The sequence below is a fragment of the Phodopus roborovskii genome, unplaced genomic scaffold (assembly GCF_943737965.1).
Source record: "Phodopus roborovskii unplaced genomic scaffold, PHOROB, whole genome shotgun sequence".
NCBI lineage: Eukaryota > Metazoa > Chordata > Mammalia > Rodentia > Cricetidae > Phodopus > Phodopus roborovskii.
Genome location: NW_026126407.1, coordinates 26602138 through 26614913, shown reverse-complemented (window position 1 = coordinate 26614913; position 12776 = coordinate 26602138). Strand labels below are relative to the sequence as shown.

General features: G+C 50.3%; 1 protein-coding gene across 1 annotated transcript; it reads right to left on the bottom strand.

The window, feature by feature from the left end:
• Positions 1-4562: 4562 nt before the first annotated feature.
• On the bottom strand, positions 4563-7276 carry Il13 (interleukin 13). The gene is made up of 4 exons (XM_051180720.1): positions 7067-7276; positions 5791-5844; positions 5114-5218; positions 4563-4787 (listed from the first exon to the last, which is right to left on the bottom strand). Exons 1-4 carry the CDS (start codon positions 7208-7210, stop codon positions 4689-4691), a joined length of 402 nt encoding a protein of 133 aa, XP_051036677.1. The 5' UTR covers positions 7211-7276; the 3' UTR covers positions 4563-4688.
• Positions 7277-12776: the final 5500 nt, after the last annotated feature.

Genomic DNA, 12776 nt, shown 5'->3' with positions numbered 1-12776 from the left:
ACCAGCTGACTGCAGGGGCAAAGCACTGGCCGTGGTGTAAATGCGACAGTGATGGCTTCATCAGCCCCATCTCCCTCAGCACTGGGGGACAAACACAGGAGTTTTGCCCAACTCCTTTTTGTCCTGAACACCTCAGAGACTGGCCTCAGAGAAACCCTTGAAGTGACTGTGTTTTCAACACCTTGCCTGAGTGGTAGAAGTCCTTGCTGTTGAGTTCAACTGAAACTGCATGTGTCTCACTTCTCACCTGAGCCCCCGCCCCTCCCTCCCTCCAGTGAAACCTCCCGGGCCTGGGGTACTGAGGGGCCGCTCACACCATGCCCTGACCAGCTCTGCGTCCCCCACTCCTCAGGGGCCCTCAGCTCTTCTCTGCTCCCTTGTCTTCTGGGCGCAGCTGACAGTTGCCCTTGTGTATGGGAGAAAGGTCATGTGGTTTCTCTAGGACCTCTAGGTGATGCTCCCAAACTTACATTCCTCCTGTTTCTTCCTCCTCCTCTTGTCCCTGACTGGGCCACCTCCTTGTTGTGGGCTATACCAGCTTTGTTCCATGGAATGTAAGTTATCCTTTGTTCCTGAAGGGCCCAAAGGTTCGCCCCTGCCTGAGTAGCAGTTGGTGTGAAGGGTTGTGGCATGGTGGTGGAGGATGCAGCTAGCTGCGGACCCCTAGTGGCCAGATATGGCATGGCTCCATATGCACCTTGTATCAGGAAGGGTTCCTTTGGAATTGTTCTGGGGTGGGAGAGGGGAGAGGGAGAGAGGGGGAGGGAGAGAGAGAGAGAAAAGAGGAGGAGAGGGAGAGCTTGGTGTGTGTGTGAGTGTGTGTGAGTGTGTGAGTATGAGTGTGTGTGAGTGTGTGTGTGTGTGTGTGTGTGTGTGTGTGTGTGTGTATACACATTTTTAAGTGCATATGCACCTGTGCCACTGTGTACATGTGGAGACCATCTTTTGGTTCTCCCTTTCAGCCTTAAAAAAAAATTTTTTTTTAAAGCTGGGCAGCAGTGATGCGTGATGCACATCCTTAGGAGTCAGAGGCCAGCCTGGTCTACAAAGTGAGTTCCAGGACAGCTAGGACTGTTGCACAGAGAAACCCTGTCTCAAAAAACCGAAAAAGGAATTGTTTTGTTTTAGTTTTAGTTTTGTTTTTCAGAGACAGGGTTTCTCTGTAGCTCTGGAGCCTGTCTTGGAACTCACTTTGTAGACCAGGTTGGCCTTGAACTCATAGAGATACCTTTGCCTCCTGAGTGCTGATTATAAAGATGCATCACCATGCCCAGCTGAGAGTTTATGTTTTTTTCTTTTGTATGTAGGATTTGCCTGAATGCTTGAATACCATGTGTGAGCAGTGCCCATGGGGGCCAGAAGAGGCCATCAGATCCCCTGGGACTAGAGTTACAGTTTGGTTGTAAGCCACCACTTGGGTGAGGGCTGGGAATTAAACCTGGAGCCTCTGGGAGATTAGCCAGTGTTCTTAACCTCAGAGCCATCTCTCCAGCCTTGCCATTCTGTCCTTTCAGGGAGTTAGCTGACCCATGAGCTTCTGGGCAGTTCTCCAGCTTTCACCTCCCATATTACCTCAGAGTGCTGGGATGACAGAGGCCACCACTGTGTCTGACCTTCTGTACTGGTCCCACAGGTGGGATTTAGGTCGGTGGGATTGCACAGCAAGTGTTTCTATCCCCAAGCCATCTCCCTTATTTAGGATAGACAGGTGACATCTTGGTCAGATAGAGGGCACCTGGGTAAAGATGGAGCTTTATAGATGAGAGAATGCCCAGAAAATGATTCTGTTTTTAAGATAATCACCATTCTTGGAGCCAGCAGGGGGAGATGGCTCAGTGGGTAAATCATTTGGCTTGAAAGCATGAGAAAGAGGGTAGGATGGTGCACACGTCTAACTCCAGCAACGGGGACACAGAGACCAGAGCATCTCTGGGGATTGTTCACTAACCAGCATAGATAGCCTAGTAGGCCAGTTCTAGAGCAGTGAGTGAGAGACCTATATAGAAAAACAAGGTTCAGCCAGCAGTGGTGGTGCACGCCTTTAATTCCAGCATGCAGAAGCAGAAGCAGGTGGAGCCAGGACATCCAAGGCTACACAGAGAAATCCTGTCTTGAAAAACCAAAAATCAAACAAACAAAAATTCCAAGGTGAGCCTGGAAGTGGTGGCAAGTTCCAGGACAGTCAGGACTGTTACACAGAGAAACCCTGTCCTGAAAAACAAAACAAAAAACAAACAAAAATTCCAGGTGGACTGCTCCTGAGGAACAATACCCAAGGTTGACCTCTAGCTTCTTACACACACACACACACACACACACACACACTCATATACACACACACCCATACACCCATACACACACACACACACTCATATACACAGATACATGTACATGCCCAGACACATACACATTCATACATGTACATACATGTGTATACACACACAATCATTTTTTGGTTGTTGTTGTAGTTTTTAGAGACAAGGTTTCTCTGTGTATCTTTGGTACTCATTCTGTAGACCAGGCTGGCCTCCAACTCACAGAGGTGTGCCTGCCTCTGCCTCTGCCTCTCAAGTGCTAGGATTAAAGGCATGCAGCATCACTGCCCAGCACATAATCCTTTTCTTAAACAACCAACCAAGTTGGCTAGTGGTGGCACATGACTTTAATCTCAGCACTTGGAAGGCTGAAGCAGGTGAATCTCTTGAGTTCAAAGCCAGCCTGATCTACAGGGCTAGTTCCAAGATAGCCAGGGCTACACAGAGAAATCCTGTCTTGAAAAACCAGCAAAACAAAGCAATCCATGTAGTCTTTGATTCTAGGCTATAGGTGAGGAAGGATGTCAAGATCATTGCCCAACCCCGATTCCCACAGAGCCCCAGCAGGGAGGATGGAGGAGAACATCCTCCTCTCCACCTTTGTAAGTTCTGTCTGGTACCACATCTTGCAGTCCCTAGTCTAGGTGGCTGGTGTTGTGCCAGCCACAGATGGTCCTCAGCAAAGGTGGCCCCTTTGGCACCCCTGGAAGCCAGTCCTGCTCGCCCTTTTTCCCTCTCTCCCTTGGCAGTGAGGCAAGGAGGGAACACTGATTCCCCGGGAACTGGCGAGTTCCTGCCGCGGCCTCAGGTGTCACACGGCGGGCTGACGTGTAGCTTTGGGTGCTGGAGTCTCAGGTTCTGGCCTGCCCGGAGGGTGCCTGCCTGTCATTGAGTGGTCTCTGAACCCCCTTCACAGCTGCTGCAGAGGTTCCCTGTCCTTCTAGGTCCCTTTCTGCTCTGGGGAGCACCTTCCAAGGATGTTAACCAGGGCTTACTGATGCAGACACTTTAACCACTCTAGCTTCTGGGCCAGCAAGGGGGAGGCAGGCCACCAGCCCCGAGGTGCCATCTTCCATGGCCTTTGTCGGTCTAAACCCCCCCCCCCATGTCAACTGATTCATCCTGGCTTCCAAAGCAGTGATGAGTGGGATCCAGAAAGAATTGAACAGGCTGTCCCTAGAAGGTAAGTAGTGAATGGCCCATCAACAGGGGACACCCAAGCCGGCAGTATAGTGGGAGAGCAGTGCATTTAAGCCCATGCATGACTTTTGAAAAGAGGCAGTGTGGGCTTTGCTCCTTCCCAGCAGGTGCCGTGGGCAAAGCCTCCTGCCCTCACTGTGTCTCAGGCTCTTCTGTGCTTCCCACTGTGGCAAGGGAGACCTGAGACTGTGTGGGTGGTGCAGACACAGCTGGCCAGTCATCAGGAGATACCCAAGAGGCTCCCGCCTGCTGCAGACATCCCCCTTGTGCCCCAACTTCCTGGACCAAGCTCCCTCCGTTCACCAACGGTAGACGGGGTGTAGCTCTACTCATCCCCTCCCCACAGCCCAGAGGGTTTGCTTTCACTCCTTCTAGGTTCTTTGAGCAGCCTGTGTCACACTGGGCTCCTCAGTTTGGAGCCCACAGACCAGCATCCCCAGGGACCAAAAGAGAAGGCACGAGCAGGCAGGCCTATCTGTCACCATCTTTATTTCCGGTTTCTTGTTTGACAGTCAATGAAAAAAACTTGTTCAGTGACAACCCTCCCCACCCCATTCCCCACATATAACCTTAAGTGTAACAGGCCATTCTTCCATATATTATTAACTCTTTGCTAACCTAGGTAATATTTTAAATATAAGGATAAAACAATAAGTTACTTCACGGCTGAGGGCTGGTTGCTGCTGGCTGGCAGACAGGAGCGTGGCTCTGGCCTTGCCTCCTGTACCCTGCCTGAGGTGAGACCTGGAGGCCCCAGTGAGGTAGCAGAATTGTGTATACAGTAACTATTGCCAGGGACCCCAGAGTCCACTGCTTCAGGGCTGGAGCCCCAAGTCTCAGGGCATAAGCAGCAAACCATTCCCCCGCCCCAATACTGACAGACTCATTTAAATAACATACAACCATAATAAATAAGATCAAGAAGAGATGTGCCCAAGCTGCTCCCTGCCTCAGCTGGCCTGTGTGAAGTGGGCCACAGGCATAGGGTGACACAGGAGGTTGCCAGGCTGAGCCCGCTGGCACTAGGCAGACAGTACAGGCTGAGGTCAAAGCTAAGGCAATCTCATCCGTTCCCAACCCTCCTCCCCACCTCCCCAAGAAATGTCTGACATGGGAAAGAAAAATGGCTCCACAACTGAGATGACCAGGGCCTGTCTCTGTTTTTCTCTGTCTTCAGTGGAAGGTGCCGTGGCGATAGCGTTGCTTTGAGTAGCTGAGCAGTGTCATAATAAACTGGGCCACTTCAACTTTGGTATCTGGGAGGCTGGAAACCTGTAAAACAATGGAGAGGCCCATCCATTAGAGGGACGCCAACATCAAGGACAGACAGCCAGCGCGCACCAGGGGCTTTCCAGGGACTGTCCCATACAACGCAAAGTCCCTGCCAGGTGGATTTTTTTTTTTTTTCTCTTGCCTTTACTTTACAAATGTGGAAACCGAGACTCAGGTAAAAGTTGGGAGCCCTTGAGTCTAGGACCTGTAACCCCTTAAATCTGGGTTCCTGCTGCCACAATGGGCCTACTCTTGGGGGGACACATACATGGGACACTCAGCCAGGCTAGCAGTAATGGGTGTAGTAGGGATGGAGCAAGCCTTACCCCAGCTGATGCCTTCCGGGCGCACAGTCCATTCAGTATCCTCTGAGTCTTGTAGATGGGTTTGCAACTGGAGATGTTGGTCAGGGAATCCAGGGCTGCACAGAACTGTGGGAGAAGAGGGCAGGTGTTAAGCCTGGAAGGAAATTGGAATAGCCAGATGGGTATGGGCGGCAGGAGGAGCCTAAATTGTGAGGAGTGAATGCGTAGCTTCTCGGGCAGTGGTCCTCAACCTGTGAGCCACGATGCCTTTGGGGTTGTATATCAGATACCCTGCATGTCAGATAATTACATTACGTTCAGAACAGCAGCAAAATTACAGTTGTGAAGTAGCAATGAAAATAATTTTATGGTTAGGGGTCAGTACAACATGAGGAACTGTATTAAAGGTTTGCAGGATCAGGAAGGTTGAGAAGCACTGAGCTAGAATTTGCTTTTACAGTTCATTTCTGTGAGGCAGGATGTCATTCTGTAGCCCAGGCCAGCCTAGAACTTACTATATACTCCACACTGGCCTCAAATTCATGGTAATCCTCAGGCCTCAACCTCTGAAATTTTGATATTTAGGCATGCCTGGCTCTGAAGGTGGCTTGCAAAGCCCTAGCTGCATGAGCAGGGCCCAGAGAGAAGAAGCCCAAGGCCTACAGCCACCACCACATCCCGAAGCCCAGGCTCCTTACCCCGCCAGCTGTCAGATCCACACTCCATACCATGCTGCCATTGCACAGGGGAGCCTGAGGAGGCAAAGAGACCATGACATGAGCAGAATGGTAGCAGGAGTCACAGGCTGCCCCGGCAGGCCAGGCCCACAGGCACCCCTCAACACCCTAAGTTCCAGTGTTACTCTGCAGGAGGGGCTTGGGCAGGAATGAGTCCCTGGAGCTGAGGGAGGAACAGTAAGTGGCTTTAGCAAGGAAAATGCCTATCTGAAGCTTGCCACTGTCTGGGCAAGAGGGCGGAGGCTTATAGAGAAGGCCAGAGTGGGGTTTGGTAGAGGGGTGGGCAGGGATGCTGTTGTCCTGGTCAAGTCAGACTTGAGGCAGTAGGAGCCCGATGTATCTACCATTAGTCTGTTGTCTGAATGGGAGGCTATGTTAGAAACACACACACAAAGCCACTTATGACTCTGGCAAGGCTTGAGTCTAGACTCTGACATTAACCTCCCTGAACCTTACAAAATGAAGCCACTGTGCCCACCTCTGGAGGTATCAGTAGGGACAACACAGCATACCACCAGGCTTAGCAATATACAGTGGTCAGACATGGTGAGCTGATATGCCAGTGGGGAGGGAGTCTAGGCTGCAGGGTCATCCTGTCCGACTGCCTGGCCTCATGGCTGGGACATGTGGGATCCAGTTGGTAGATGGCAAATGGTTTTAAGGAGCTGCCGGGCCTGGCCTGCTTTCCTCTGGAAGAGTGCTGAACTGGTAGGAGTGGGGCCAGGCCACCAGCGCCTTTGCCAGCCACTTCAAGGTCCATTTGCTAGCCATGGCCCCACCATTTTGAGACAGTCCTCCACTTCAGTTCAACAGTGGCAGTTTCTGGAAACCACAGTAATCAGCATTCCGAAGCTAAAGATTTCCCAGATTCTGGCCATCCCCCAGCCCCACCCTCACCCTTCCTCCTGCAGACCCCTGATAAGGACTGGCCATCACAGAGCTGTAAGGGTCACCCGGCACTCTTTCACTCACCAGTCTTTGATTACCCACATCCCAACCCTTTCCTGTCCCCATCCAGAAACCTCTCTTCCACAGGTTTTCTTGGAGTAAACCTGTCCAGTTGTAAAGGTCTTTCCTTTAGCAGACCCCTCACTGGCCACACTGCCCCTCCCACAGCTAGCTTCCCACCTCCCTCACTTTTGAGCCTGGGGGCTGGGGGCTTCTTCTGTCATACATACATACAGGGCCAGACCCAGCCTGCTCGTGACATCTTCAAGGGGAGGGGGGTGTTACTCACCCTCTGGTCTTGTGTGATGTTGCTCAGCTCCTCAATAAGCTCCCTGAGGGCCACAGGGGGAGACACGGATCTTGGCACTGGGCCTGGGGCGGCAAGACCACCAAAGCAGGCGAGAGCCAGGACTACGGTCACCCAGAGCGCCATGAAGCCCAGAGCAAACGAGAGAACCAAGGTGCAGAAGAGCCGTAGGCTGGACTAAGCTAGTGGCTTGTGGCCTTAGCCTGTTGCAGCAGCTTTTATAAGCCCAAGTGGTGACGCCTCGCCCCTGGCCGCTGCTTTGTTGGGCATTATCTGAAAACCACATCTTTACTCATCTTGATTTTTTTTTTTTTTTTTTTTTTTTTTTTGCTCTTTTGGAAAATCCATTGCCGTCTAAAGGAAAGAGTCTGATTTAGTGGATTTATTGAGAAGGGTCTGGGATACAGTTCCCAAGATAGTGGTGGCTTATTTCCCAGGTGGGCATCAGCAAAGCCAGCTTCCACCCTAGTGATTCTACCCCTCCCCGTGACTGCCCCAAGCTCCTGGGCAGTCAGTCCAATACTGACCCCTTTGGGTCACTAAGTACCTGGCAGTATCAATCTACTGTGAGAATCGGGGAAGTTCTCTTCCTCTCTTTCCTTGTGTCTCCCTTCTTAATTTCAATGAACATATAAATCATCAAAGATACAGAATTCAAGCAGGATAAAGAGAGTAAGGAAAATTCGCTTCTGCCCCCCCCCCCACTGCTCCTTCCTCAGCATCACAAGTGGGAGGGATTAGAGAAGTTCATACTGTACAAAGGTTTACTGCGATGGAGCCAGCTCAGGTATTCCCCTGACCTTATATGGGTCCTGATGCTAATTCTGCCGATGAGCGGCCTTCTGTCCTGGCCATTCTGCTAGGACACTACTGTTAGCGGGGTTGGGTGGGCAACAGGCTGCTTAAACTCCAGCCCAATCAGAGAGTATGGCTGTATTGATATGGCTGAGACTGAGCTACCACGCTTGCCTCCCGCAGGGGCAGTACAGGCCCCTTAGAGCCTCAGATTTCCCAGAATGTTCAGGATGAGCCCCCCCCCCCCCCCCGGGCCTGTCTCCTGCAGGCAGCCTTCAGCTGCAGGGGTGCCAGAACACAGCCTTTTCCCTACTCTTTCCTCATTTCAACTACCCACCCTCTGCAGAGGCCACAGCATTTGCCTATTGAGTAGTGATGGCAAGATGCACCCTCACCCACTTCCTCCCTTAGGCCAACAGCGGTCCCTTTATGCCCCTCTCTTCTTTCTCAGACTGTCCCTGACCCACTTCTTCTCCTCTGCCAGACTCCAACTTCTCACAAGCTTTCTCAAGTGACTCTGGCTCTCTCACGCCTGCAGGACCTAGCTTTGCCCAGCTCTCTCCTCATTGGGAAACAGCATTGGCAGCTTGTGACCACAGTGGAGGCTACAGACCTGGGAACTGGAAACTAGTCTCTACCCCTGGCGGCCCCACAGGACTTGGGAGTGCTTTGCCTAGACAAGTGACCCCCATGGGGCCTCAGTTTCTCAATTTGGAGGACAGGGAGGTGGCAGATCCCTTGGAGGTCTCCTTGGTGGGGGAAGGCTAGGGGAAACACCTCGGGTGGTGCATGGATGAGTCAACGTGCCCCTGCCCCTCAAGACAAGCAGAAGGCGTGCGGGGAGCAGCGGGGAGCGGGTAGGAGCCCTTCGCGCGTGGGAGAAGGCGCGCTGGCGCGGCGATGGCCCGCGAAGATAGGGGCGCGGCCTTATGTAATGGGAGATGAGGTCGATAAGTGCGCGCCTCCTCCTCCATGGTCTCCGGGAAGGCGCGGCTAGAGCTGCCCCGCGGGGAAGAGGCCACCACCCGACCCCCTGCGAGGCAGGACCGGCCCAGACGGACCAATGTCTCCAGCGCCCTTGCGCACCCTGGAACATCGCGCACCTGCCCCTGCCCCTGCCCCTGCCACCACCACTACCAAGAGAGCGGCCACCGCCCCCAGGACCGCTGCAGAGGGAGATCTGAGAACTTTTCTCTTTCTCTCTTTTTTTCCTTCGAGGCAGGGTTTTCCTGTGTAACCCTGGCTGTCCTGGAACTCACTGTGTAGACCAGGCTGGCCTCAAACTTGGAGATCCTCCTGCCTCTGACTCCTAAATGCTGGGGATTAAAGGCATGTGCCACCATTGCCCAACACTTTTTCTTTTTTTTTTGAGACAAGGTTTCTCTGTGTAGTCTTGGCCATTCCGGAACTTACTCTGTAGACCAGGCTGACCTCGAACTCACAGAGATCCACCTGCCTCTACTTCCTGAGTGCTGGGATTAAAGGTGTGCGCCACCACTGCCCACCTGTTTTGTTTTTAAATCTTTTTTTTTTTTTCAGCAAATTTAGCTAGCTTTCGAGCTAGCTGCAAGTTGGATACACCTGCCCAGACTCCAGGCCAGCCAAGGCTGCAGAGCTGGACCTTGTCTCAAAAACCGAAATCAAAAAGAAAAAAAGAAGCTAGATGGTGATGACACACACTTTAATTCCAGCACTTGGGAGGCAGAAGCAAGCAGATCTCTGAGTTCGAGGTCAGCGTGGTCTACTGAAGAGTTCCAGGATAACCAGGGCTACACAGAGAAACCAATAACCAAACAAATGCAAAAACTGTGTGTGTAACTTCATTGCTGTTCTTGAGTGTGAACTTTGTAGATGACAATGTGAGAAGGTTGGATACATCTTAGACCAAGATGTCCTTGAAGTTGTGGCAATTCTCCTCTGTCTCTGGTATGCTAGGAAAAGTTCCAGAATTGTGTTTCTTATCCAACCCAGTTAAATCACCAATTACACCATGAGAAACCAGTTTACACTAACTATCAGAGGGTGTGGCCTCCGCTTAGGGTACTTATGGGCCTATGGCCTGTAGCTGGGCAGTTTTTTGGGTTTCCAGACCACTCTAGCTCTTTCTGGATTGCCCCAGGCTCTGGGTCTATTTTGCAAAGAATAGGCGACAAATTGGGAGGAGTGTGCGACTATGAGGATTGTTCTGTTAAGTACAAAGTTATACTTACCAGGAATTTCAGGAAAGATACGGGTAGTGTGGCTCTCGATTCTCAACAGGGTCTCCCACACCTATCTTGTGTGAGCCAACTGGGCTTAGCTTTTAAAGGTGTCTGCACAACCCAATATACAGGGTGGGATTCCATTGTCCTTGGAGAAGAAGGCCAGGTCCCTAACCCTGGGCCTCCCCTTTCCTACTCCAGCCTTTCCAGATGGTCTGGCTCCCTGCACCATGCTAGGAAAACTGGGATTCTACCACCAAGAATGCCTCTTCTGGTATCTGTTAAACTGTGGCAGTGGACTTCCGGAATTCGTAAGTAGGATACAAAGTTGGATGCTACAGGGTTTGTTGTTATTTTGTGGCTTGGGAGTCAGGGTCTCCTTATGTACACCCTGCTCAGTGCCAGCTTCTGCCTCTGCGCTGACTCCAGGTGTAGGCCACCAGGTAGTTTTCTCTATTTTTTTTTTTTTTTCCAGTGACTTGAGCCTAAATTCTCCCATGGGGGAACCACTCTCTCTATCCTTTCAGGCCACCTAGGGAGTTTGCTGTGCACCAACCCCATCCTCACTCCAGGCTCCCCTAGTCCTTTCTCCAAGTGTTTCCTCCTTCTCAAGGAGATATCTGCAGTAACTTTCTTTTAGGCTGTGTGTTTATAGTTAATTTTAACTGATGTCCACAACCACAGGAATTGTGCATATTAATGGAGGAGCCATGTAATGTCCCATGTAGACACTGGGATGCTTGTATCAGGTTAAGCATTCATCATCTGATGGTTTTGTCTTTTGATGTCTATGTGTGTGAGTGTAGAGTATACATGGGTGTGCACTTGCTTGTCTCTGTGTACATATATGTACACATGCACAAGCTGGTTGACTATGGATACCTACTCCTATCACTCTCCATTTTTGTTTTTGTTTTTTGGGTTTTGTTTTTTGAGACAGGGTCTCCTGTTGAAATTGGAGCTTGTTGTTTTAGCTAGTTTGGCTGGCCAGTAAACCTGGGGCCATGGGTGTGCTTCACCACACCTAGCCTTTATATGTGGATGTGGAGGGTTCAAAGTCAGACCCTTATGCCTTGCGTGGCAAGCATTTAACCCACATTGAGCCATCTCCCAAGCTTCTTCTGAGAGCTTTCTAATTAAAGGCCTGAAGAGGTAGTTTGTGTTTGTTTGTTTGTTTGTTTGTTTGTTTGTTTTTCGAGACAGGGTTTCTCTGTATTGCTTTGGAGCCTATCCTGGAACTCACTCTGTAGACCAGGCTGGCCTTGAACTCATAGAGATCTATCTGCCTCTGTGTCCCCCCCTTCCCACTCCCCCAGTGCTGGAATTAAAGGCATACACCATCACTGTCTGGCAAGAGATAAGGTTTTTGAGAACTTGTGTATCTAAATAGTTTAATCTCAAATAAGCACACAGTTTAGCCAAGTATAAAACTTTAGATGGGAAACAATTTCTTCCAGAATTTTAAAGGTCTGTCTTTCCAAGGCTTCAGAGCCCAAGTCCTTTTGAATTTATGTCTTCCCCCAGCCTTTCTTTGGAAGGTGGATGATTTTCCTAGTCTTCATGCTCCAATTTCCAGTGCTTTGGACCATGCCCCCTTTGTCTTCCTCTTTGCCATTCATGTTACATATAAATTAGAACCATCGTGTGCATATAAACACATACACACACACACAGAACACAGGCACATACACAGAGGCACACACAGACACACAGAGGCACAAACAGGCACAGACACAGAGGTGCACAGACACACAGTCACACCTAGGGAAGGGATACTTTTTCCTAATTGGAACTGTTGTAGGTTTTGTTTGTGTTTTATGTTCTTGGATTCTGGTCTTCAACTTTTCTTCTCATTTCTCCTCTGCTTTCCATTGGGAAAATTTCCCTCTGCTGGTATATTTTCATAGCTTTGCTCGTTTATGCCAAGAGTATTTTAATCTTTGGAGCTGGAGGGAGGTGTGTGACATGTTCTTTTTTTCTTTGGTATCTTCTCTTGATAATTGAAGAATTTGTTCCTTCTAAGAATTCATTTCCTTCTCCATACTTAGTCTTTATTTCCTCCAGTATTGCTTGCTTGCTTACTAGTACTGGCCTTTTGCATGACAGGTATGCGCTTTGCCATTGAGCTGCACCCCAGCCCTCCTTTGCTTTGTTGTATTACAGGTTTCCCTTGGGTTGTAGGTGAGCATGTGCTACCAGTTCCAATTGTTTCCCCACACACCCCCGTGTGTGTGTGTGTGTGTGTGTGTGTGTGTGTGTGTGTGTGTATGTGTGTGTGAGAGACAGAGAGACAGACAGAATCAGCAGCCATCCTAACAGCTCTGAAAGTGCCGTGTTGTGGCTTTGCCATCATGTATGCATGTGTACCATGGCATGGCTGGTTCCTAGAAAGCTCAGAAGAGGGCATCAGACCTCATAAAACTGGAGTTACACACAGTTGTGAGCCAGCTTGTGGGTGCTGGGAATCAAACCTGGGCCTTCTGGGAGAGCAGCCTGTGCTGCTGACCACTGAGCCATCTCTTCAACCCCATCTTGTGGCTTGGATTTGCACTTCCCTAGTATTTAAAGATGTTGAAAATCACTTGTGGTTTATTTGCTTATTTATTTAGACAAGGTAATCCAGGTTGCCTCTGAAGTTACCATGTAGTCCATTTTGAAATACATTTTTAAGGATTGCTGCATTGTGGAGGCTAGAG